Genomic DNA, 24,248 nt, shown 5'->3' with positions numbered 1-24,248 from the left:
GAATTGGGCATTCCAAATTGGGCAGAAAAAGGGGAGAAAATCAGAAAAAAAAAGGAATTAATAATTCTGTACAGGCAAGACATTGATCGAATAATAAAATATCATCTGCGTAAAGCAAAATCTTATGCGCCATACCTCCCATCACCACTCCTGGAAAATCACCCTCCTTTCTTATCGCAGCTGCTAATGGTTCCAGGGCAAGACAGAACAATAATGGGGAAAGAGGGCAACCCTGCCAGGTGCCCCTATCCAGAGTAAAATAATCTGAAATTAATCCATTTTTTATATACCTACGGGTGTCTATAAAGTAACTTAATCCATCCAATAAAAGTATTCCCGAACCCATATATTTCCAAAATCTTAAAAAGTTAATCCCATTCTACCACATCAAATGCCTTTTCGGCGTCAAGTGAGATGGCAGCGACCGGAGTCTTGGTGAAACGCCTAATGTTATTAAGAGATGTCTAAGAGATGTCATAACTTTACTTAATCGGTTAGCCTATTAAGTATAAGAGATGTCATAACTTTACTTAATCGGTTAGCCAAAATTTTTGACAATATTTGAATGTCTAGCTGGATCAGGGAAATTGGATGGTAACTCTTACACTCGTTTGGATCTTTATCCTCTTTAAGAATCAGACTGATCCGGGCTTGTGTCATGGCTGGCAGAAGCTTTCCATTCTTTAATGATTCCATATAAACTTCTAGCAAAAGTGGAGCCAGTTCTGTAGCATAAGATATAAAAAATTCAGCGGCAAAGCCGTCTGGCCCTGGAGCTTTGCCTGTGGGCAAGGCCTTAATTACTTAATTAGCTCCTCCAAGGTTATCTCAGAATCAAGAGAATTGTTTTGCTCAGTCATCAGTTTAGGAAGTTCTAAAGGTTCCACAAAGTTTCTAATCTCTTCATCAGTAGACGAAGACGTGAAACTATAGAGATAATGTTAGAATTCTTTAAAAGCCTAATTAATCTCAATGGCTGTGGTAAATATTTCACCACCAGCAGATTTCACTGAGGGAATGTAGAAAAAGACTCTCTCTGTTTTATATATCCGGCCAAAAGCTTCCCTGCTTTGTCCTTCAACTTAAAGTATGACTGTCTTGCCCTGAATAGCTCAAACTCCACCTTCCGTGACAAAATAGTATTATATCTGTATTTCAGTCGGGTCAATTCTCTGAGGCCATCAGATGACATTCGGCACTTCAGCTCTGCCTCGGCACTTTTAATATTCCCTTCCAATTCCACGAGTTCTTGTGCTTCAGATTTTTTGGTGAATGAGGCATACTGAATTATCCGGCCCCTAATAACTGCCTTAAGTGCCTCCCAAGCCACGCCCAAAGAGGATACTGAGGACCAGTTGGCATCCATGTAGACATTGATTTCAGCCTTTAGCATTTGTTGGAATTCAGGATTTTGCAAAAGAGATACATTAAAGTGCCAACTATATGATTTATTTTTCTCCGTATGTGGAAACACCTCTAAACACTCCAGGGAGTGATCTGAGACTAAAATGTTTCCAATTGAGCAATCAACAACAGATGAAATGAGGGACTTAGATATAATTAAAAAAAATCTATTCTAGAGTAAATCTTATGGACTGAAGAAAAAGATGTATAGTCCCTACCAGATGGGTTCAAAAGTCTCCAAATATCTGTAAGATTTTTACACATCCTGTGAAGTGTCTCTGTTGCTCTAGTGGGCTTGCACACTTTTGCATCACTATGATCAAGGACAGAGTCCATCAAAAGATTAAAATCTCCTTCCAATATTATATCATGAGGGGTGCCAGCGGCTCGCAACATCCCTTCAAGATCTATAAAAAAGCCCTGATCATCAACATTAGGTGCATAAATATTCTCCAAAATAAGACATTGTCCCTGAATTTGAGCTAAAACAAAAATGACTCTTCCTAATTTATCTTTACTGTGTTTGAGACATTTGAATTGTAGATGTTTACTTATCAGTGTACTGACTCCCCTGCTCTTCCTCGAGCCAGCACTATAAAAAAATGCCCAACCCATATCTTTCCAAATGTTTCAGCTTCCTGCGGGGAAAGGTGCGTTTCTTGAAGAAACACTATATCATATTTCTTATGCTTAAGAAGAGAAATAAACGTCCTTCTTTTTGTGGGGCGCCCCAACCCATTCACATTCCACGTGGAGAGAGACAATCCACTCATATTAACATCTGACATTTTGACATGTAAGAAAAAATAGATTGAGTGTCAAAAACAGGATTATAAAGACTACATTCCAACATTAGTGCAACAGTCAGATCCCGAACATTCCCCAGAACCAAACAAATAGAAAGAAAAATTACATTATGCACATTAACCCTGCACACGACAGCGCCAACTAGCGTCCATCCCTCCAAACTCAAACAGTCCATGTACGCCTACGAGAGCCCCCACGACAACTTTGCTGTTGGATTGCTCAAGTCCGGTAATTCTATAAAAATTTTGTGAGACAGAATATCAGCAAAAGATAATCTATAAAACAAACTCCAGCCAATAGGCAGAATAAACACAAAGAACGTGTAGCTTCATTCATATAACTGTCCTAAAGGTGTATTATTCTACTAAATAAACTCCAGCTGCTAGGTGGGACCAGCACAAAATGAGCGTGCAGATTCTTCAGACAGTCAAACGAATGTTCAGTGAGCCGGTCCATTCAGCTGCAACATGAATACAAGCAAATTACTTACTCATTCCAATGACAAAATAAACTCCAGCCACTAGGTGGAACCAGCACAAAAAGGGTGCGCAGAATCTTCACACAGTCAAGTGGATGTTCGGTGAGCCGGCCCACCCGGCAGCAATGTGAGCACCACAACATGACCCACTCATTCCATTGACTTTATGAAGGACATCACTTGCTGTGGGCATGTGAATGTTTTACGGCTATCCTTAGCATCTATTCTCAATTTGGTCGGGAATACCAGTGCAAAAGCGACATTCTGTTGATGTAAAAGTTTCTTGAATTCCTTGAATCAATTTCTCTCTTGTTGAGTTTGCAAAGTCTGGGAACAAGAAAATGCTATGATTCTTCCAAGAAAGCTTACTTTACTCCTTGCCTCATGCAACACATAATCTTTATCGGATGATCTCAGAAATTTGGCCAGAATTGATCGGGGCCTGTCTCCCTCAGCAGATCGCCAAGCTGGAATCCTGTGAGCTAGCTCGATTTCCAGCTTATGGCCTGTTATTTCGAGCAGACTCGGAAAGAGCCCGTCCAGGAATTCCACCATATTAGGTCCTTCTGCTCCCTCCGGGACTCCCACGATATGGATGTTATTCCACCAGCTATGGTTTTCCATGTCCTCCAACTTCTCCCAGACATGCTCCAAATCCACCTTGGTCGCTAGTGGATTAGCAGATAATTCCCTCTCTGATGACTCCATATAATCGATCCATTTCTCAACATCCCCCACTCTTGTGACCACATCAGTAAATTTCACCTCCATGGCAGTGATCGATCGACATATTACAGCAAGATCCTCCAAGTCAGCAACGACCTTCGTCAGCATTGCCGACATGTTCATCATCTCTCGCCGAATTTCCCTGAACTCTCCAAACAAATCGACTCCCTGGTCCGTGGCCTGCTGCTCAGGGGTGTCAGTCTGAGCATGTAAGTGTCTTTTAATGTCTCCAGATCCCAAGAATTTGGAATTTAGAACAGTTATGAAACAGAGTGTATTGAATCTCACCGGCTTATGTCATTAACAGGTATTAAAACCAGCAAAGTGCGCAGAGCTCCTGTTCACACGTCCAGTCCTCACATGGCGTCACATGACTCCCTTAGTCTGATACAACCCATTTTTTTTTTGTACATTTTTTTTCTCCCCTTTTTCTCCCCAATTTGGAATGCCCAATCCCCAATGCACTCTAAGTCCTTGTGGTGGCATAGTGACTCACCTCAATCTGGGTGGTGGAGGACGAATCTCAGTTGCCTCCGTGTCTGAGACTGTCAACCTGCGCATCTTATCACGTAGCTTGTTAAGTGTGTTACCGTGGAGACATAGCACATGTGGAGGCTCACGCTATTCTCTGCTGCATCCACGCACAAATCACCATGTGCCCTACCGAGAGCAAACCACATTATAGCGACCACAAGGATGTCAATTTGGTTGCTTAGGAGACCTGGCTGGAGTCATGCAGCACGACCTGGATTTGAACTCATGACTCCAGGGATGGTGGTCAGCATCTTAACTCGCTGAGCTACCCAGGCCCCCACAACCCAACTGTTAATACTGTGGAGCCGTGGGGATATGTTATTCCAGACAGCTCATTATAACCTGATGGTGGGTCACTTAGGGCAGGAAAAGACACTGAACCATCTAATGACCCATTTTTATTGGCCGGGCATTCATGGGGATGTTCGCAGGTGGTGTGCGGCATGCCATGAATGTCAGCCGGCCACCCCAAGAGAGACATTGCACCCCCTTCCATTGATCGAGGTCCCCTTCAAAAGAATTGGCATGGACCTCCTCAGGCCATTAGAGCGGACGGCACATGGGCATCGCTTTGTGTTGGTTCTGGTGGACTACAAAACAAGATATCCGGAAGCAATGCCTCTGTGCAACATTTCAGCCCAAAGTGTTGCGGAGGCACTCTTCAGAATTATCTCCCAAATGGGAATTCCGAAAGAAATCCTCACTGATCAGGGCACTACACTTAAGTCATGTACATTGCATGAACTGTATTAATTATTTGGGATTAAATCAATTCGGACTGGCGTTTACCACCCTCAAATGGACAGCTTGGTCAAACGATTTAATCAGACCCTAAAGAATATGACTTGTAAGTTTGTATGAAGACACTTGAAATTGGGACATGTAGCTAAAGCAAAATTCAATACGTTCTTGACCTGAGAGCAAAACTCCACACACTGGGGCAATTAACACAGGAGAATTTGCTCCAGGCTCAAGAACGTCAAAGCCGGCTGTATAATAGGGGTACTCGGCTATGGGAATTTACACCGGGAGATTAATTCCTTGTATTGCTCTCCACATCGAGCTCTAAATTACTCGCCAAGTGGCAAGGACCCTTTGAGGTCACAGCGAGTTGGGGAAATCGATTATGAGGTGAAACGAACAGATAGAGGCAGAGCACATCAGATTTACCACCTCAATCTCCTAAAACCGTGGAGAGAGGTGGTCCCCGTGACTTGTGGTTCCATAGAGGGAGGAGCTCGGACCAGAGGTGAACTTAAAAGTCACCGATCGAGTCAACCTGGTCTCTGGGGCAGTGGTGGCTCAGTGGGTAAGGCTCTGGGTTACTGATCAGAAGGTCAGTGGTTCAAGCCCCAGTACTGTTGTACAAGGTGCCACTGTTGGCAAGGCCCTTGACCCTATCTGCTCCAGGGGTGCTGTAATGAAATACATGTATCATGGCTGACCCTGCACTCTGACCCCAGCTTGGCTGGGATATGTGAAAAAAAAAAGAATTTCACTGTATATGTGCAAATGTATAATGTGTGATAAATAAATTATTAAATGGAGATCACCTCTCACCATCCCATATAAAAATTCTGTGTGGATTATAGAAATTCTGTGTGGATTATAGAAAAGTCAGTGCAGTGTCTAAATTTGATGTGTACCGGATGCCTCGGATTGATGAGCTTTTATTCGACACTGGATTAAATTAAGGGTTATTGGTAGATCCCATTAACTCCCATGTCCTGTGAAAAGACAGCATTTTCCACACCATTTGGATTACACAAATTCGTGATGCTTCTGTTCGGTTTGTTCGGGGCCCCGGCTACATTTCAGCGGCTCATGGACAGAATCCTCAGACTGCACGCTGCTTAACCCGCGGCATCTGAGGGCTGTCCTGAGATCGTTGAGATGGGCGGGACTCACGGCAAACCCAAAGAAGTGCGGAACTGGGATGGTGGAATACGGTATCTGGGCTTCCACGTGGGTCATGGGCAGGTGCGGCCCCAAATTGATAAGATGGCAGCGATTGCAGCCTGCCCAAGACCTAAGACCAAAAAGGATGTGAGACAGTTCCTGGGGCTGGCTGGCTATTATCACAGGTTTGTGCCTAATTATTCGACCGTCACCAGCCCTCTGGTTGATCTTACATCCAGTGGATGGAGCTGTGTCAGCAGGTGTTCACGCGGGTGAAAGCTGCACTTTGAACTCTCCTGATTTCTCTCTCCATTTTATCTTGCAGATGGATGCATTGGACAAGAGGTAGGGAGCGGTACTGTCCCAGATGTTGGAGGGGGAGGAGCACCCCGTGCTGTACATTAGTCGCAAACTCTCACTGAGGGAGACTAAGTACAGCACAATAGAGAAGGAGTGTTTGGCCATCAAGTGGGCAGTCCTCACCCTTTGGTATTATCTGTTGGGGCATGCTTTCACCCTCTGTTCGGACCACACCCTGCTCCAGTGGCTCCATCGCATGAAGGATACCAATGCACGGATCACCCATTGCTATCTAACCCACCAGCCTGGTTTGAAGTGGTCCACAGGCCGGGGGCACAGATGGCAGTTGCGGATTTCCTCTCCAGAAATGGGGGGGGAGTAAGTGACAGGTTGGATGGCTCCATGAGTCAGGTGATGGGGATATGTGGTGATGTTGGCATGGCTGAGCAACGTCTGTGGAGAGCGAGGCCGGGAGAGGAAGAGCGGTAAGGATTGACACCTGTGGGAAATCACATCTAACAGCTGATTTGTGTTGCTGTGAGGACTGGAGGGGGTTAAATGACACACGCAGCAGAGTGTTCGTGTGTGTTCATGTTGTGCTGAAAAGCACAGAGTGGTGAAAATACTGAGAAGAGTGTTAAAAATAAAGACGTGGATTGCTTATCTGGCTCCCGCTTCCTCCTTCACAAGAGAACTAGAGACTTATCACATCCAGTTTTGGTGAGCCTGTGCCCACTGCAGCCTCAGTTTCCTGTTCTAAGCTGACAGTAGTGGTACCCGGAGGGGTCTTCTGCTGTTGTAGCCCATCTGCCTCAATATTCAACATGTTGTGTGTTCAGAAATGCTTTTCTTCATAGCACTGTGGTAATCCATATTTATTTGGGTTTCTGTCACCTTCCTGTCAGCTTGGACCAGTCTGGCCACTGTCCTCTGGCCTCTGTCATTCACAAGCCATTTTCGTCCACAGAATTGCAGCTCACTGGATGTTTTTAGTTTACCGCACCATTCTCTTTACACTCTAGAGACTGTTTGTGCATGAAAATCCCAGGAGATCAGCAGTTACATAAATACTCAAACAAGCCCGTCTGGCAACCAACAATCATGCCATGGTCTAAATAACTAAGATTACATTTTTTCCCCATTTTGATGGTTGATGTGAACATTAACTGAAGCTCCTGACCCATATCTGCATGATTTTATACATTACACTGCTGCCACACGATTGGCTGATTAGATAATTGCATGAATAAGTAGATGTACAGGTGTATAAATTGGTCGGTGAGTGTATATACTGTATATTGCATATGTAAAAAAAACTATTCAGGTTGCTCGTGTTAGGTAAAAATGTGCTTTATGTGGAAACATCTAAATTAACAGCTTTATTTAAATAAAAAAATATAATTTTATATGATTGAATCAACCTTATTACATTAAGTTATACCAACAAAAGCAATTTTTTAAGGTTAGATCCTTAATGTAAAAATAACCCCAGTGTAGGCTGAATAAAATCTAAAGCTTTTTGTTAAATTAAATTAGTAATGCCAATGTGCTCCCTTTTAATTTAACCCAATATTGGTTATTAAAGCAGCATAAAGTTCATTCTGGACCTAATTAATATATATATATATATATATATATATATATATACAGGCTTGGGGAGTAACAAAATACATGTAACGGTATTACGTATTTAAAATACAAAATATAAGTAACTGTATTCCACTACAGTTACAATTTAAATCATTGGCATTTAGAATAAAAAAGTATTTTGATTACTTAAGAGATTACTTTGCATTTTATTGTCATTTGTTTCATTTAATATTTAGTCCTTTCAGATGGAAAACATTTATACATATAAATGATGTGATCCAAAGTGCATTTGAACAGCGGTGAAACACTTTCTTATGATGTGTTACATTCATACGAGCAGACAGAGCAACACGTTTGAAATAAGTTTGGAGCAGAAGAAATAGAAATAAACCTTGTGTAAATTGTCATCTTTATGCTAAGCTAAAATGCTATTTCTAGCCAGTTTACATGCATGTTACCAGGCACGATCACATTTTTTTATCAAGAAAATTCACGTTGGATCATAATTTCTTTTTTTCTAGTAAGACCTTTGATATTAGGGCAAAAATCATATATTTGATAATAATTTTTGTATTGTTTTCCTGTAAAAATATCTACAAATCCTTAAAACAATATCAGTTTGATTTATCTTGTTTTAGAAACAACACTGCATAAGATATTAAGGTTTTTCAGAGAATATATTTTTAACTTGTGTATTTTGTCTTACTGTACTGGCAGAGTTTTTATAATCAAAACAAGTTAAAAAAAATGTAACAGTGCTGAAGAATTAATCCAAAGTATTTATAATACGTTACTGACTTGAGTAATCTAACGGAATATGTTTTACTGTGGTTGGGTTAAGGGTTTAAGTGTGTTAATGTGGCTAATGCAATCAATGTTTGCGCAATATATTTTTTTATCATTTAAAATAGCCTCTAGTTTATTCATTCCTTCATTTAACCTGTCAGCTTGAGACTTTTTTTTAATAATATGTATTTTATTTTATTAAAATGAATATTATAGATTGACTCAATAGCCAAGGATATCAAAAACATACAGCAAAAAAATAAATAAATAGAAAATAAAAAATTGTAGATGAAAGTTTTCTGCTTTTAATTCTACAATCATTCTACAATCATTATGCTATTCTGTAAGAAAAAAATCAAAATCTGTTTTGGTTTTCTTGTGAATAAAGAATCTTCCATATTTAAAATCACATCAGAAAAGGTTTCATCAGTCTCTATGGGGCCAAAAAAAAAAAAAAAAAAAAAAAATGTCTTCTGGCAAAAAAAATGTGTGAGCGCGGTGTCATGGAAACGCGTGACCTTTCAGAACTCGTTCCGGGTGATTGTGCGTTCAGAACCCGGAGGTTTGACGCGGGAAACGGGAGAATAGAGGTAATAGATCACTTTATCATCTGTTGGTTTGTTTCATTAAATATCTGCAACACCGGGAACCATGAGTGTACATTTATAAGGCCTGTCTTCACCCAAAGTAAGTGTTAAAAGCCTTTATATTATTGACTGAAGAGTTTAAATCAAGCCGGTTTAAGCAGGCTAATCTGGTCCACATGTACTGAGCGAGAGAACACAGTGGCTGTGTCTTAAAGCCTACCGTGTTGCCTACCAAGACAGGATTTTCGAACATCTAACGTTCGAAAAGCGCCTGTTATTTACAAAAATGCTGCCTTGAATTCGGACGTTAGAAAGCGTCTGTGATGTCCAAAAGTGCTGTCTATGTAGGCAGCACACTAGGTTTTGAGACACCGCTATTGCAACACTTTCCTAACACGCAGACACAAAGAAGAGAAATTAATTGAATAGGTTACGTCTTCTTCCTTTATCGATAATACAGATCATGTGAATGTTCAAGAAGTAAATTTAAATACAAGAGAAACTCTTGAATAAAGTAATCTGTTCAGAAGAGATGTATTTCTGCAGCTTTGAGTTGATTTGAGTATTCATATTTTGCAGAGATGGGAGACACTCTGGAGTTTAATGAGATTCATCAAGAGGTGAAAGGATCTTGGGTGAGTGACACAAAACACACATTACATAATGACCATTGAAGTCGCAGTCTAGTATTGTTTTAAAGGAACGTTCTGGCTTAGCCATTGATAGCATTTGTGACATGCTGTTAAAGTGATATTTTGCCCAAAAATGAAAATTCCTTCATCATTTACTCACCCCCATGCCATCCCAGATGTGTGTGACTTTCTTCAGCTGAACACAAATGAAGATTTTTAAAAGAATATCTCAGCTCTGTAGGTCCATACAATGCAAAGTGAATGGTGACCAAAATTTGGAATCTCCAAAAAGCACATAAATGTAGCATAAAAGTAGTCCAAATGACTCCATTGTTTTAATCCATGTTTACGGAAGCGATCTAATTGATTTTGGGTAAGAACAGACCAAAATACTATAAATTATACCTTTTATACTGTGCATCTTGTCATTGCAGTATCTAGGCACGATCATGATTTCAAGCTTGATTACAATTCCTAGTGCTTGACTGAATGCATGTCAAAAATGCTGTTGATGGGGGGGGGGGCCTGGGTAGCTCAGTGGTAAAATACGCTGTCTACCACCACTGGAGTTCGCTAGTTCGAATCCCAGGGCATGCTGAGTGACTCCAGCCAGGTCTTCTAAGTAACCAAATTGGCCCAGTTGCTAGGGAGGGTAGAGTCACATGGGGTAACCTCCTCGTGGTCGCCATAATGTGGTTCGTTCTCGGTGGGGCACGTGGTGAGTTGAGCGTGGTTGCCGCAGTGGATGGCGTGAAGCTTCCACACGCGCTATGTCTCCGTGGCAACGCGCTCAACAAGCCACGTGACAAGTTGCGCGGGTTGACAGTCTCAGACGCGGAGGCAACTGGGATTCGTCCTCCGCCACCCAGATTGAGGCGAATCACTACGCGACCACGAGGACTTAAAAGCACATTGTGGGAATTGGGAGAAAAAGGGGAAAAATCCAAAATAAACAAATGCTGTTGATGGAGCTTAAAGGAATATTTCACCTAAAAATGAAAGTTCTGTCATCATGTACTCACCCTCATGTTGTCCCAAACCTGTGTGACTTTCTTTCCTAAATGAAGCTAGTGTTTCCCCTACATGCATTTTGCAGCGCCGCTGTTGGGATTTTACATGGTTAATTTAATATTCTTGATGCAACATAACGCTTGCCAGCCCCAGTCAGCTGTGCGCTTTCTACACTGCGAAAGAGACCCCACCACACACACACATACTGTACACACATTTACTCACAGTGATGTCACAGCAACATAACAACACGTGTCAAACTTACTTCATTTCAAGATGGCAGGGGATCACAATGTTTCACTGAACAATCAGTTAGCACGTTCCTCATGAATATTAATGAGCCTTCCCCTGTCATCTATATGTTTTGCTTGCTTCAAAAGTGGAATGAAACAGCACTACACGGGTCAATTATCAACAAGGCTTAATCATGGATAAAGCAGCACGAGGGCAGAGCAGGTGCGGTAATTCGCGGACTGGTCTCAACCGAACAGACTCTTTTAAATGCGCTTGTGAACCAGTGAGATTTGCAGTGGGGATTTGCAAACGGTACCACATTGAAACCCGTTTGAATGTGGTACAGAATTGTCTGTTGCAAAACTCTTATGACTCAGTGATGAAACTAGATTCAAACAAACAGCCCCCACATTCTAAACGGCACTGACAAAGAAAATTGGAGAAAACATAAATTAGAAGGCTTTTCAATTCTCAAATCACAATGCTTACAAAACTTTACCATGGATTTACTGCAGTAACATTAACTGTACAATATTAACTATGGTAGTTGTGGCAGAAGAACTTTCTAAATGTATTTAGACTGCTGTTATTCATTATAAAAATGCCGTAGTTCTTTATATAGTAACCATAGTTACTAACCATATTAGTGAAGAGCCATGCATGGTTTTACATGGTTACCATGAACTATTACAAATATCATTGTTAAAATTATGGGTACTATGGAAGAACTATGGAGCATTTTCATAATTATGGACCAAGCTATCAGTTTTACATCTGTGTAAAATCTGTACTCTTGTAATGCTCTCTGATTGTAGGAAAATGTAAGTTGTTTTGTTTGCCTTCAGAAATTCCAAGACATGACTGTAGTTTAATTAGTAGGAGCCTGATGAAAGGAATCTGTAAAGAAGACCCAGCTTAGTCACACTGTCAGTATATTTAAATTTAGCCATAAAAATTAGGGGTAAACTTTTTCCCACAGATGTTACTGTTGTAAATATCATAATTTTCATCTGCATCCCAACCTCAAAATCAATGCTGTATTGTCAAATGTGCATTTCAATGCACATAACATGTAATATTATTTGTATGGGTGCTACCAAAGCAGGTGCTGGTGCTACATTTTCAAAGGGCTCTTTGAGGGCACAAATAAACCCTGGTGTGGCCCAGGCTGAAATTGAGTTTGACACCTCTGTTTTAATCTATTCTTTGACCAACACGCGTTAATACGGGTCCAGCGTTGCAGGCTTGTGGACGCACACACAACAGCACAGCTGCTGAAAAAAATCCTATGGGAAACACTGGAAGCATAAAAGGAGATGTTAGGCAGAAGTTTAACCTCAGTCACCTTTCACTTTCATTGCATTTTTTCCCCATACGATGAAAGTGAATGGTGACTGAGAATAACATCTCCATTTGTGTTCATCTGAAGAAAATCATACAGCTTTGAAACAACATGAGGGGTGAGTAAATTACAGATTTTTCATTTTTTGGGGGGTTAACCATCCCTTTAGATATATAAAATAAGTTGTATTGAACATGAAGCATTCCTTTAATTTCACATACTTATTAATGCATGTTATACATATTCAGAAGCTTGTTGGAATTTGTTTTTTATTAGTTGTGTAATATATATACTTTGGAATAATGTACAGACTTTGCTCTTATGGAAAGAAATTGGTACTTTTATTCACCAAAGTGGCATTCAACTGATCATAATGTATAGTCAGGACATTAATAATGTGAAAAATTACTATTACAATTTGAAATTTTTTTTCAGAACTTCTTAAACTACTTCAAAGAGTTCTCATCAAAAAATCCTCCATGTGCAGCAATGACACCTTTTTGTTTTTCTGTTTCAAAAGTGTCTTTTTCTTTACAATTCTTCCCATAAGGCCTGCACCCCCTGAGTCGTCTCTTTACTGTTGTACATGAAACTGGTGTTGAGCGGGTAGAATTCAATGAAGCTGTCAGCTGAGGACATGTGAGGTGTCTATTTCTCAAACTAGAGACTCTGATGTACTTATCCTCTTGTTTAGTTGTACATCTGGCCTTCCACATCTCTTTCTGTCCTTGTTGGAGCCAGTTGTCCTTTGTCTTTGAAGACTGTAGTGTACACCTTTGTATGAAATCTTCAGTTTTTGGGCAATTTCAAGCATTGTATAGCCTTCATTCCTCAAAACATTGATTAACTGATGAGTTTCTAGAGTAATATGTTTCTTATTTGCCATTTTGTACCTAATATTGACCTTAAGACATGCCAGTCTATTGCATACTGTGGCAGCTCAAAAACAAAGACAATGTTAAGCTTCATTTAACGAACCAAATAGCTTTCAACTGTGTTTGATATAATGGCAAGTGATTTTCTAGTACCAAATTAGCAATTTAGCATGATTACTCAAGGATAAGGTGTTGGAGTGACGGCTGCTGGAAATGGGGCCTGTCTAGATTTGATCAAAAATGACATTTTTCATATAGTGATGGTGCTGTTTTTTACATCAGTAAAGTCCTGACTATACTTTGTGATTAGCTGAATGCCACTTTGGTGATTAAAGTACCAATTTCTTTCCGAAACAGCAAAATCTGTACATTATTCCAAACGTTTGGCTGCTAGTGTTTTATATATATATATATATATATATATATATATATATATATATACACACACACACACACACACACACACACACACACACACAACCATACAGAAAATTCCAGCACAGCATGGAAATACCATACCATAAATGATCTCCACATGTTTCTGTTTTATTTTTTCTCAGAATGATGGCCGGCTGAGGTTCAGCAAGCAGTCTGTGGTCTATAAAAGCAGTAAGACAGGGAAAGTGGACAGTATCCCAGCCCCTGAACTCTCTGTGGCCCAGTGGCGTCGAGTCTGCCTGGGTCATGGAATCAAACTGGCCACCAGCACTGGACACGTCTACAAATACGATGGCTTCAAAGACACAGTGAGTGTGTTGCTCATATTGTTCTACTGACCAATGGGAACTTGCATATCCATGAACTGTACAAAAACACTTACTTTCTGCTTGAAAATATCCAACACAGGGACATAGTTATTTAGTGATTAAGAACTGGTGACTGGCAATGCAGTGTGCGTGCATGCATGTTTGTGTATGTGTGTAATTCAAGATGTTACAGGAATGCCTTTCTCCAGGGGTTAATCAATGGCCTCCATTAATGGAGTGCATTTGTGTATGTGTGTGTTTGTATGAAGTCATTGTATGGATTGTTTATAATTAGGCAGCGTACCACAATTCTGGAAGAGTATGTAACATGTAACAGTTGATGTGAGCTTGTGTTTGTCCTCTATATATTTAGATACGTTGTTTAATGGCTAACTTTAAACCAGTGTCATCATTGTTTCATCTTTACATTACGAAGGAAACGCTTTTGGTGTGTTTGGGGTGGCGGGGGGCGCTGGTATGTGTAATCTTAAAGTGATTGTGAGGGATTTGGTAACCCAATGCCAAACTCATTAGTAGTGCACAGATGGACACACACACACACCTGGTAGAGTGACATGTGGAAGCCATTGTGGAGCGCTGGATAAATAAACAGACTGATTGAGCGCGCTCTGTATCAGCCTCTGGCCGGATTACACACACCTCCACCGTCCCAGAGGGTCGTGCTGTGCTGCCAACTCGCTTTATTAATGAACTCGGTGCTGGATGAGAGAGAGTCAGGGGAAGTGAAGAATTAATTCTGTTTACCTCTTCTTTCTTCTTTTCTCTCAATGTCTCCTTCCATTTTGCTTGTCTCCCCCATCTGCAGGATTTTGAGAAGATTTCTGCATTTTTTAAAGCAAACTACAAGGTCGAGTTGACGGAGAAGGACATGTGTGTGAAAGGCTGGAATTGGGGCACGGCCAAATTCACAGGTAAATACATGGGCTTATTACATGAGTCTCTGGAATACTTCATTCTGATAGGTCAATCTAGCGCCAACTAGCGGCCTCATATTTCTGAGTAACAACTGCACATCTGGAGATTAAGTCATAGACTGGTCATCCGGGTATTGCGAGTCATCTTTCCTACTTCTCACTGTGCGATCTCTACAAGTAAGCTAATAAAATAATTCCTTTATATAAGCTGTATAATGAGCAGTCAGATGGTAAATTTAGCAAAATAAACACAACCAGAACTCCGAAGCAAACCGGAGGTGCAAATCAGCTGTACAGCGATTTCTTTATCACATAATAATATAATTTCAATATTTCATGTCCATTTACTTAATTTGGCAAGTAGTCTTGTAATAAGTTGGATAATGAGCAGTCAGATGGTAATTTTCGCAAAATAAACACCAACAAAACTCCTACGTAACTGAAGGTGGAATTCATCTGTTCAGAGATATTTTATTTCTTTTTGCACAATAGCATAATTTCAATGCAGATCAATATTTAATGTCCATTATTTATTTATGTATTTATTTATTTACTTGGTTAATAGCAGTGTAATAAGCTGGTTAATGAACAGTCAGCCACAGTTGTGAAAGCAAAATAACCCCCTTCACAGTTATAAAAAAAAACATGTCCTGATCACTCTGTCGTGGGTTTATTGTGCAATAACAACCGGATGACTGTAAATCATCCCTTAGTTTCTGCACACATTGCCACTCCAGACCTTCACAAATCGAGTTTTGCATGGGCAAGCACCACACACATTTTCTTTTCTTTTTTTTTCTTTTAGAAAATAAAGGTCCAATCTAACATTTTACATCAGGCATTATAATGTACACTAAAAATAACAGATAGCTGTGTAACACTTCTATAATGTGTCATGGAGTTAGAATATAGGCAGAAAATGATATCTGCATCTACTATTGGCTAGATTTATTTAAAAAAGTGGATATTGGGGGCCTGGGTAGCTCAGCAAGTAAAGACGCTGACTACCACACCTGGAGTCTCAAGTTCGAATCCAGGGCGTGCTGAGTGACTTAAGTCAGGCTTCCTAAGCAACCAATTGGCCCAGTTGCTCTTGTGGGTAGTCACATTGGGTTAACCACCTCATGGTCGCTAAAATGTGGTTCTCGCTCTCGGTGGGGCGCGTGGTGAAAAAATAAAAAGCGGACATTGCCCAATATGACATGGTCAGCAATATATTGTGCATTCCTAAATGTCAGTCTGTTTATGTGTGCACTCAGGGCCGCTGCTGTCATTTGAGGTGAGTGACAGTCCTGTCTTTGAGATCCCACTGGCCAGCGTTTCCCAGTGTGCGACGGGAAAGAATGAGGTGACGCTGGAGTTTCATCAGAATGATGATGCAGAGGTGTCGCTCATGGAGGTCCGCTTCTATGTCCCACCCAACACTGGAGATGATGGCTCAGACCCTGTGGAGGTATGTTTGTGCATGCGATTGTGGGCGTATGTGCATGAACCTATGTTGATACTGAAAATCTCTCTCTCTCATTCTCTCATAGGCATTTGCTCAGAATATTTTGTCAAAGGCGGATGTTATCCAAGCCACAGGAGATGCTGTGTGTATCTTTAAAGAGCTTCAGTGCCTTACGCCAAGAGGAAGGTACACTTATAAAATGCAAACTTCTCTTCTTTGTATACCAGAAAACAGGGACAAATATATGGACACAAGTAGACATGTTGGCCCCATTTACACCTTGCATTAACGTGCATTTCATTTCTGCATAGTATCTGATATTCTTTAGCTGGATTGCATTTACAACTTGCAGTCAAATGCTTCTCCACTGTGATTGGATCTCTATCCGATCAAAGTTACCTGCGCAAAATGTAAAACACTACTTATATATTACATTAGAGCCTGTGATAACTGAAAATTCTCCATCTTTTAGCGAATTTTAAAAACACTAATGGATAATTCAAATGCTTTCTATCGCTTTAACAGTCGGGGTTTTTTGGCATCCGACAAAGCTAAATTTTGGGTCGTCGAAGCATATCTAATGATATACATCTTGCATTCGGCACTTTGTATATACTTCTCATCTGAGATGCGTGCGTGAAGACTGGTTTCATGTGTGACGCACATAATAAGAAAACAGGAGAGATGCGAGCAAGTGGGGATTTGAGGAGAGAGAAATGATATTCCAAGTGTATTCCACTGGAATAATTCATGGGATATTGTTCATTATTTGTGTAACAATATTGCATGATGGTGTCTGTTGTGATCTTCACATTGCGATGGCAGAATTAACAGAAAAGGGCAAGAACGCACAACACAGCACTTTAAGAATGGATGACTAGTGCAAGCTCATCACATAATTAATTACGTAGTTGTATTCAGATTACAAAAATGCATGTGCATTACACCTTCTTTGAATATGGTCAGAATCCGTTCCTAACCACCTCCAAATGTTTCATTGCTCCGATCAAGATGCGTTCTCAATGAACGCTGGGTGGGTGTATTTACACCTGTCATTTTATGTAGCCAAGTGCTATCTGATAGCGATCCAGTCACTGAAAACGCATGTTAATGCAAGATGTAAAAAGGGCCATTGTGCCATATAGACAGAAATCTATCGTGTAGGACTGGGTATTGATACAGATTTCACGATTTGATTCTGATTCATATAGCTATATTTCAGTTATAATTTTGCTTAAATATGAAATAAATTCTCTCTCAGCTAATGCTGTTTATTATACAGGGGACATTTTAGCTAGGTAAATTACGAAAATATTAATTTTAAAAATTATATTTTATTTATTTCTTATCATTTAGGTCATATTTTAGCTTTTTAAAAATGTACAAATCCATGTATTCTATCAATAAATATGATATTATATTGCATATATTATATTTTGTTACATGACTAACGTTTGACCTCAGCTTTAGTATTGTCATGTTTTGCTTGAGTTAATGTTTGTCTTTCAGGTATGATATTCGTATCTACCCCACCTTCCTGCATCTGCACGGTAAAACATTTGACTATAAGATCCCCTACACCACCGTACTGCGCCTCTTCCTGCTGCCACACAAGGACCAGAGGCAGATGTTTTTTGTGGTGAGTTGTGTGTTTACATACAGATGATAATCTGTATCTGTTTAAATGTAGAAAATGCTGTGTTCTCACAATTATCAGAATCAAGCGTAATAAATTGATCACATCATAGGCAACCTTTAAAACAAGGAGGGCATATTAAAAGACTTCATATGATATCACTGCAGCATTAAAATTATATTCACACTGACTATTAGCACTGTTGCTTCCCCCTGCTGGTTAAATGCAAACTCACAGGTTGTATTCTCTGGGTTACTCAGTGCTCAGACTGGCATTACAAATGCTTTGTTGTTTAGAGAGTAAAACAGTCTTTTTTTCACCCACAGATCAGTTTAGACCCACCCATTAAACAGGGTCAGACACGTTATCATTTCCTCATTCTCCTGTTCTCCAAAGATGAAGAGATCAGTCTCACTCTAAACATGAGCGAGTGAGTATACTTAAATGCCTAGCAGTCTTACTCTCTCATGCATCAGAGGGAAATGTTAACCGTCTGTTCTGTCTCTCTTTGTCTGTAGGGATGAAGTGGAAAGGCGTTTTGAAGGGAAACTCAGTAAAAACATGTCTGGTCCACTCTATGAGATTGTCAGCAGGGTCATGAAAGCTTTGGTCAACAGGAAGATCACCGTACCTGGAAACTTCCAGGGGTAACATGCACAAATAGACTCCTTTTATAAGGCTTTTTGTTTCAAAATCTCCTGTTTCTTTTTTCTCATTATTCCACATCTTTAAGTTTGTCTCGAGATGATAATTAGTCTTAATCCATTTAGTTTGACTTATTAAAATGACTCTCTTTGAATCCAAATGAAGTAATATTCTTTATCTCTCTCTCTCTCTCTCTGCTTGTGTATAGTCACTCAGGATCACAGTGTATCACATGTGCGTATAAGGCGAGCTCAGGGCTGCTTTATCCTTTAGAGAGAGGCTTTATCTACGTGCACAAGCCTCCAGTTCACCTGCGCTTTGAAGAGATCTCCTGCGTCAACTTCGCCCGAGGAACCACAACCACCCGCTCCTTTGACTTCGAAATAGAGACCAAGCAGAATAACCAGTACACCTTCAGCAACATTGAGAGGTAAACTACTTTAACCACAATCCCCAATCTCATAAAATCCAAAATGTGCAGGGGTTGGGTGCACCTCAGAACCAGGATGGGAAAACAATGCTACAGGTTAACCATGCCTGGTTAGGACATGATGCGAAGTCGAGGGACGTCTGCTGTATTATCTCTGTTTTTCTCCTCTCTTCTTTCTTTTTTAGGGAGGAATATGGAAAACTCTTTGACTTTGTCAATGCCAAGAAACTGAACATTAAGAACAGAGGATTTAAAGAGGTAATTGCTGTTGTTTTCACCTTTTTTTTTTTTCTCCCCAATTTGGAATGCCCAATTCCCAATGCGCTCCAAGTCCCCGTGGTGGCGTAGTGACTCGCCTCAATCCGGGTGATGGAGGATGAATCTCAGTTGCCTCCGCGTCTGAGACCGTCAATCCGCGCATTTTATCACGTGGCTTGTTGAGCGCGTTACCGCGGAGACGTAGCGCATGTGGAGGCTCATGCTATTCTCCGTGGCATCCACGCACAACTCGCCATCCATCTGAAATTGAATATGCACAAAATATAATTTTTATTTCCTAGTATTGTTTTTCTTCCCTTGAGCTTTTGTCCATCACTTCACTTGTTCAGATTTATTTGAAAGTTCTAAACCACAAAACAGTTAGTGATCACGTGTGGTTCCAAATGTCATATGATTCGTGGAGTATGTCAGGAATTATTTCTCTAGGCACACCCAAATTTACACACACACACACACACACACACACAAACACACACACAGATGAATGATTGCAATTCGACACATAAACAATCCATTTTGTTGATGGGTATGCACTCATGGGAATAAGAAGGAAGTGCTTTTGACCCTCTAATTCTGTGTTTCAGACTGTGTGAGTGTTTCAAGTAAAGTGCCTCTGATGGTGACACGTTTTGACTACACTAACTTCCTGTGGACAGCAGCAGCATATACAGTCGTGTTAAGTTGACAGTTTTTCTTTATTGAACCGTGCGTGTGTGTGTTGTAGGGCATGAAGGGCATGAAGGGTGCAGACGGTTACAGTGACTCTGATGAAGACCAGCATGATGCTTACCTGGAGAGAATGAAACAGGAGGGCAAGATCAGAGAGGAGGGAGACGGCAGCGACGAATCAGAGGGCGATAGTGGTAAGTGACGTGTTTAACTACAACACTGTGCAAACTGTATATACATCTCAAAGAATATTCCAGAGCTTTTAGTGTTTCAGTGCCATATTTATTTCTGTCTTTCTGTAGATGAATCTTTCAACCCTGGAGAAGAGGAGGATGAAGTTGCAGAAGAGTAAGTCTTATTTGATTTTAAGTACATTTACATTGATTCATTTTGCAGACACCTTTAGCGACTTACAAATGAGGAAAAAGCAAAAGCGATTCTCATATTATTGCCTCCTTATGATGAAGTGCTATAACAAAAAGTTTCAGATTAATCAGAGAAGTACAAGTAGAGAGGAAGGTGAGAGACAGTGGTGAAAGAATGGATTGAGAATTTTAAGAAGACAGATAGTGCATTAGTAGGATTGGGTCAAGTGCTACCTAAAGAGAGAAACATCTTTAGAGGTTTCTTGAAAGTAGCTAGAGAGTCAACTGCTTGGGTGGAGTTGGGAAGGTCGTACCACCAGCAAGGAATGGTGGAAGTGAAAGTCCGGGAATGTGATTTAATGACTGTGAGATGGCACTACTAGGCGCCGCTCAAAAGTAGATAGAAATGAATGTTGAATCAATATGACGACTTTTCAGATTAATAGGTTGAATGGTTCACAAATCGATCTGAATAATTCATTAGGGAATCATTGTAAATCAGACTGATTTCTTGTTATCCATTGGTCACACATGAATGGTAAAGTCAAGAAAATTAATTTGTCTAAAAGTTCGGGAACCTGGGCTTTCACTCTGTGTCTGATAATATGTCTCTGTGCAGGTATGACAGCAATGCCTCAGTGAGTGATAGTGAGGCAGAAGATGGAGACAGCGAGGATGAAGGCAAGAAGAAGAAACCTGAAAAGAAGCCCAAGAAAGTGGTCAAGGAGAAGAAAGAGAGGAAACCACGAAAAGAGGTCAGCTTTATTCATTATAATGGGAGCGATCTATTTGGTCACTTTTAGAACCCGTAAATAAATACTCTATCAAATTACAGGTAGTTGGTAAAAATGTATTCACTTACCAGAGATAAAATGTGTGCAACTTCCTACAATTGTTCAGATGTTTCCAGCTGTCTCACTTCACTGCTGCAGTCCAGGCATCCATTTGTGGTTTCTTTTTTTCGGAAATCAAAACACATTCATTTTCATTAGTTCTAGGCATCTAGGGAGCATCCAGCAACTGACCAACATGGTCCAAATTTTAATGTTGCAATCAATTTTGCCACCATAAATGAAGCACCTCTCGCCATTGTTTTGAATGTGTTTGACAAGTAACCGCAAGTGTTCTAAGAACAAAGACATCACTTCCCTAATCAATTAATATCATCATGATATGGTCTATATAGGCTAATTAAAGTGGACAGTGACCAGGGGCTGTTAAGCACCAAAAAGGCAAAAAAAGTACCATAAATGTAGTCTATATGACTCTTAAATGGTTTTGATGTATCACATTGTGCGCAATGTGTGAATAATATTTAAGGGCTATAGTTCTAAGTTCTAATGCAAGGAAGCAGGATGAAATATCCTAAGCATTCGAGTAGTTTTAAAGGTTCTTGAATTTAGTTCCATACCTGCATCTGCGGATACCAAAACAGCTTTTCCCTACAAATCAATCATGGTCTGATGCTGCCACCATGCTGATGTGTTTGTTTGCAATGGTTAAAAAAGCACACAAACTCAATCAAATTAGCTCTGGTACACTTGATTAAAGCTCTCTTCCTCTCTTTGCGGCAAGCAGAAAAAGGTCAAGGACGCAGGTGCTCCTAAGAGGCCGATGAGTGCTTACATGCTGTGGCTCAATGGCAACAGAGAGCGCATCAAGAGGGACAATCCTGGAATATCAGTTACTGAGATCTCCAAGAAGGCTGGAGAGATGTGGAAACAACTGGGCAGAGACCAGAAAGGGGTCGGCTACATTATACACACTCGCACACAAGCCTCAAATCGCATGTACGCCAATAACCTGAAAGTCTTAAAAAGCCTAATCATAAAGGGCTTCATTAAGACCAACTAGTAATTTAGACAACCCCACAACCCTTTTGAAAAAATTTAGTTTTGCAATACCCCAGACTATAATGAATATAAATTCACTTACATTTTTTAGTTCTGTGGCAAATTCAATATTTTATGCATGGAGCCTTGTTTTTCCCAAAAATAACCTGCTTTCCTGCAATTGTAGAGAGTGACTCTACCACTGAATACATTTATTATTCACATGCTACCACTTAATTATTTGTCCATGGTTTGTACTATTGTGCCACAGACTAATGGTTTAGGCATAAACTCACAATGCAATGATGTTTTACAGAATTAAATGACTTTTTTTTTGACAATGTCTCTTGTCTGTCTCGCAGGAGTGGGACAAAAAGGCAGAAGAGGCCAAGAAACAATATGAGAAAGCCATGAAAGAGTACAAAGAGAGTGGAGGAGGAGCATCAGCTGTTCCTAAGTGAGAAACCACATCAACACACTCAACATTTCCCTCTCGAACACACTTGATTGAACCTTAATTGTTATATCCTTGTGTTTTGTCCAGAGAGAAGAAAAAGAAAGGAGGGAAGGCAGAAGTTAAGAAGAAGAGTGGAGGAGAAAAAGAGAAAAAGGAAATTGGAAACGACAGCTTTAAGAGTAAAGAGTTCATCTCCAGCGAGGAGAGCTCGTCTGAATCTGACCACGGCAAAGGCGGCAAACGCAAGGTGTGTGACACATGATTGCTCTTGGATTTATAGAGCTGTTTTGGTCATTGTTCTGAAACCCAGAAGAGAATGAGTATTTTCAAGCCACGGGATCTCTCTGGAACTTCTAAAGGGTTTTTAGAATAGTAGTTTTCAATTTGAGTAAAACAACTGGAACACTTCTGCCCACAGTCTGTGCTTATGATTAATAGTTCACCCAAAAATGAAAATTCTCTCATTTACTCACCTTCATTCCATCCCAGATGTGTGTGACTTTCTTTCTTCTGCTGAACACAAATTAAGATTTTTAGAAGAATATCTCAGCTCTGTAGGTCCATTGAATGGCCAGAACTCAGAAGGTCCAAAAATCATATAAAGACAGCATTAAAGGATGGATTTAACCACTGGAGACAAATAGATTTCTTTAATGCTGCCTTAATTAGATTTTTGGACCTTCAAAATGTTGGTATCCATTCACTTGCATTGTATGGACCTACAGAGCTGAGATATTCTTCTAAAAATCTTCGTTTGTGTTCAGCAGACAAAAGAATTTCATACACATCTGGGATGGCATGAGTGTGAGTAAATGATGAGAATTTTTATTTTTTGGTGAACTATCCCTTTAACATGTAATTCATTGGACAGCCCCTGTAATCCTTATGTATCAAACACAATAGAAATCCCCAAGGGAAACCATTAGGCAAATTATCTTCCGGAATGCCCTACAAATTTATGTCATGACTGATCAGCTCTTTTGGAGTTTTTTGGATTTACATAATGGAATAGTTTAATCAGACATATGGGTTTGGAATTACATAAGTAAATGAATAATGACAGAATAAAAAATTTGGTGGACTATCCCCTTTATCTCTCTCAGGCTTCTGATGATGAGGAAGAGGAAGCTGCCTCCACACCACCCAGCTCAGAGGAGGAGTCAGGGTCCGACTGATATCACATTAACAGCACAAAGACATTTCCACAGCATCTCAGGTTACACAAACAAATGTATGATCTTGGACCAAGACCACCAAGCACATTTTTTCCACCTATTTCCGATTTTTGTTTTTTTTGTTTGTTTGTTTGTTTCTTCTTTCGGACTTGGAAATAAACAGGTACAATTGTTTTCCTTCCTCTTGAGAGCAACTTCTGCAATACTTCTTTCCAGGTTTGAAAGAAACAGACATAATTCAGGGAAGTGTGGATAGATTTGCTCGTAATGTGGGTTTTCCCCCTCTGTTTTTAGTTTTTGATCTTTGTTTCTTTTCGGTATAAAGAACTGCACTTCATTAAATGTCTTGGTTGTTTTGACATCAATGTTGTACTTTAAGCTATCAAATTGTTAATCACTGTTTTGCAATAAAAATTCAATGAAT

The 24,248-nt window shown here is 40.1% G+C and overlaps 1 protein-coding gene across 2 annotated transcripts; it reads left to right on the top strand.

Annotated features, from left to right (window-relative positions):
• The first annotated feature begins 9,060 nt into the window (after nucleotides 1–9,060).
• Nucleotides 9,061–24,248, top strand: ssrp1a (structure specific recognition protein 1a). 2 transcript variants are annotated; one of them, XM_051650179.1, is made up of 18 exons: nucleotides 9,061–9,114; nucleotides 9,691–9,746; nucleotides 13,766–13,951; nucleotides 14,778–14,883; nucleotides 16,146–16,339; nucleotides 16,422–16,522; nucleotides 17,846–17,975; nucleotides 18,299–18,402; nucleotides 18,491–18,619; nucleotides 18,826–19,047; nucleotides 19,233–19,305; nucleotides 20,051–20,189; nucleotides 20,298–20,343; nucleotides 20,980–21,115; nucleotides 21,939–22,106; nucleotides 22,555–22,649; nucleotides 22,737–22,896; nucleotides 23,753–24,248. In XM_051650179.1, the coding sequence occupies exons 2-18, from the start codon at nucleotides 9,693–9,695 to the stop codon at nucleotides 23,822–23,824; spliced, it is 2,115 nt and encodes a 704-aa protein (XP_051506139.1). In that variant the 5' UTR covers nucleotides 9,061–9,114; nucleotides 9,691–9,692; the 3' UTR covers nucleotides 23,825–24,248. The 2 variants fall into 2 exon arrangements, with proteins under 2 accessions (XP_051506139.1, XP_051506138.1); XM_051650178.1 differs by having other exon boundaries at nucleotides 9,074–9,211.

Source organism: Myxocyprinus asiaticus, chromosome 22 (genome assembly GCF_019703515.2).
Source record: "Myxocyprinus asiaticus isolate MX2 ecotype Aquarium Trade chromosome 22, UBuf_Myxa_2, whole genome shotgun sequence".
NCBI lineage: Eukaryota > Metazoa > Chordata > Actinopteri > Cypriniformes > Catostomidae > Myxocyprinus > Myxocyprinus asiaticus.
Note: the sequence above shows the minus strand (reverse complement) of the source record. Positions and strands in the feature narration are given on the sequence as shown.

What these genes read in the sequence shown, in the direction of transcription:
- ssrp1a (XM_051650179.1), top strand. Translation starts at nt 9,693, where the DNA reads ATGGGAGACACTCTGGAGTTTAATGAGATTCATCAAGAGGTGAAAGGA. An exon ending in AAGAGGTGAAAGGATCTTGG is followed by an intron (nt 9,747 to 13,765) that starts GTGAGTGACACA and finishes ATTTTTTCTCAG; the next exon opens with AATGATGGCCGGCTGAGGTT. An exon ending in TGGGCAGAGACCAGAAAGGG is followed by an intron (nt 22,107 to 22,554) that starts GTCGGCTACATT and finishes TCTGTCTCGCAG; the next exon opens with GAGTGGGACAAAAAGGCAGA.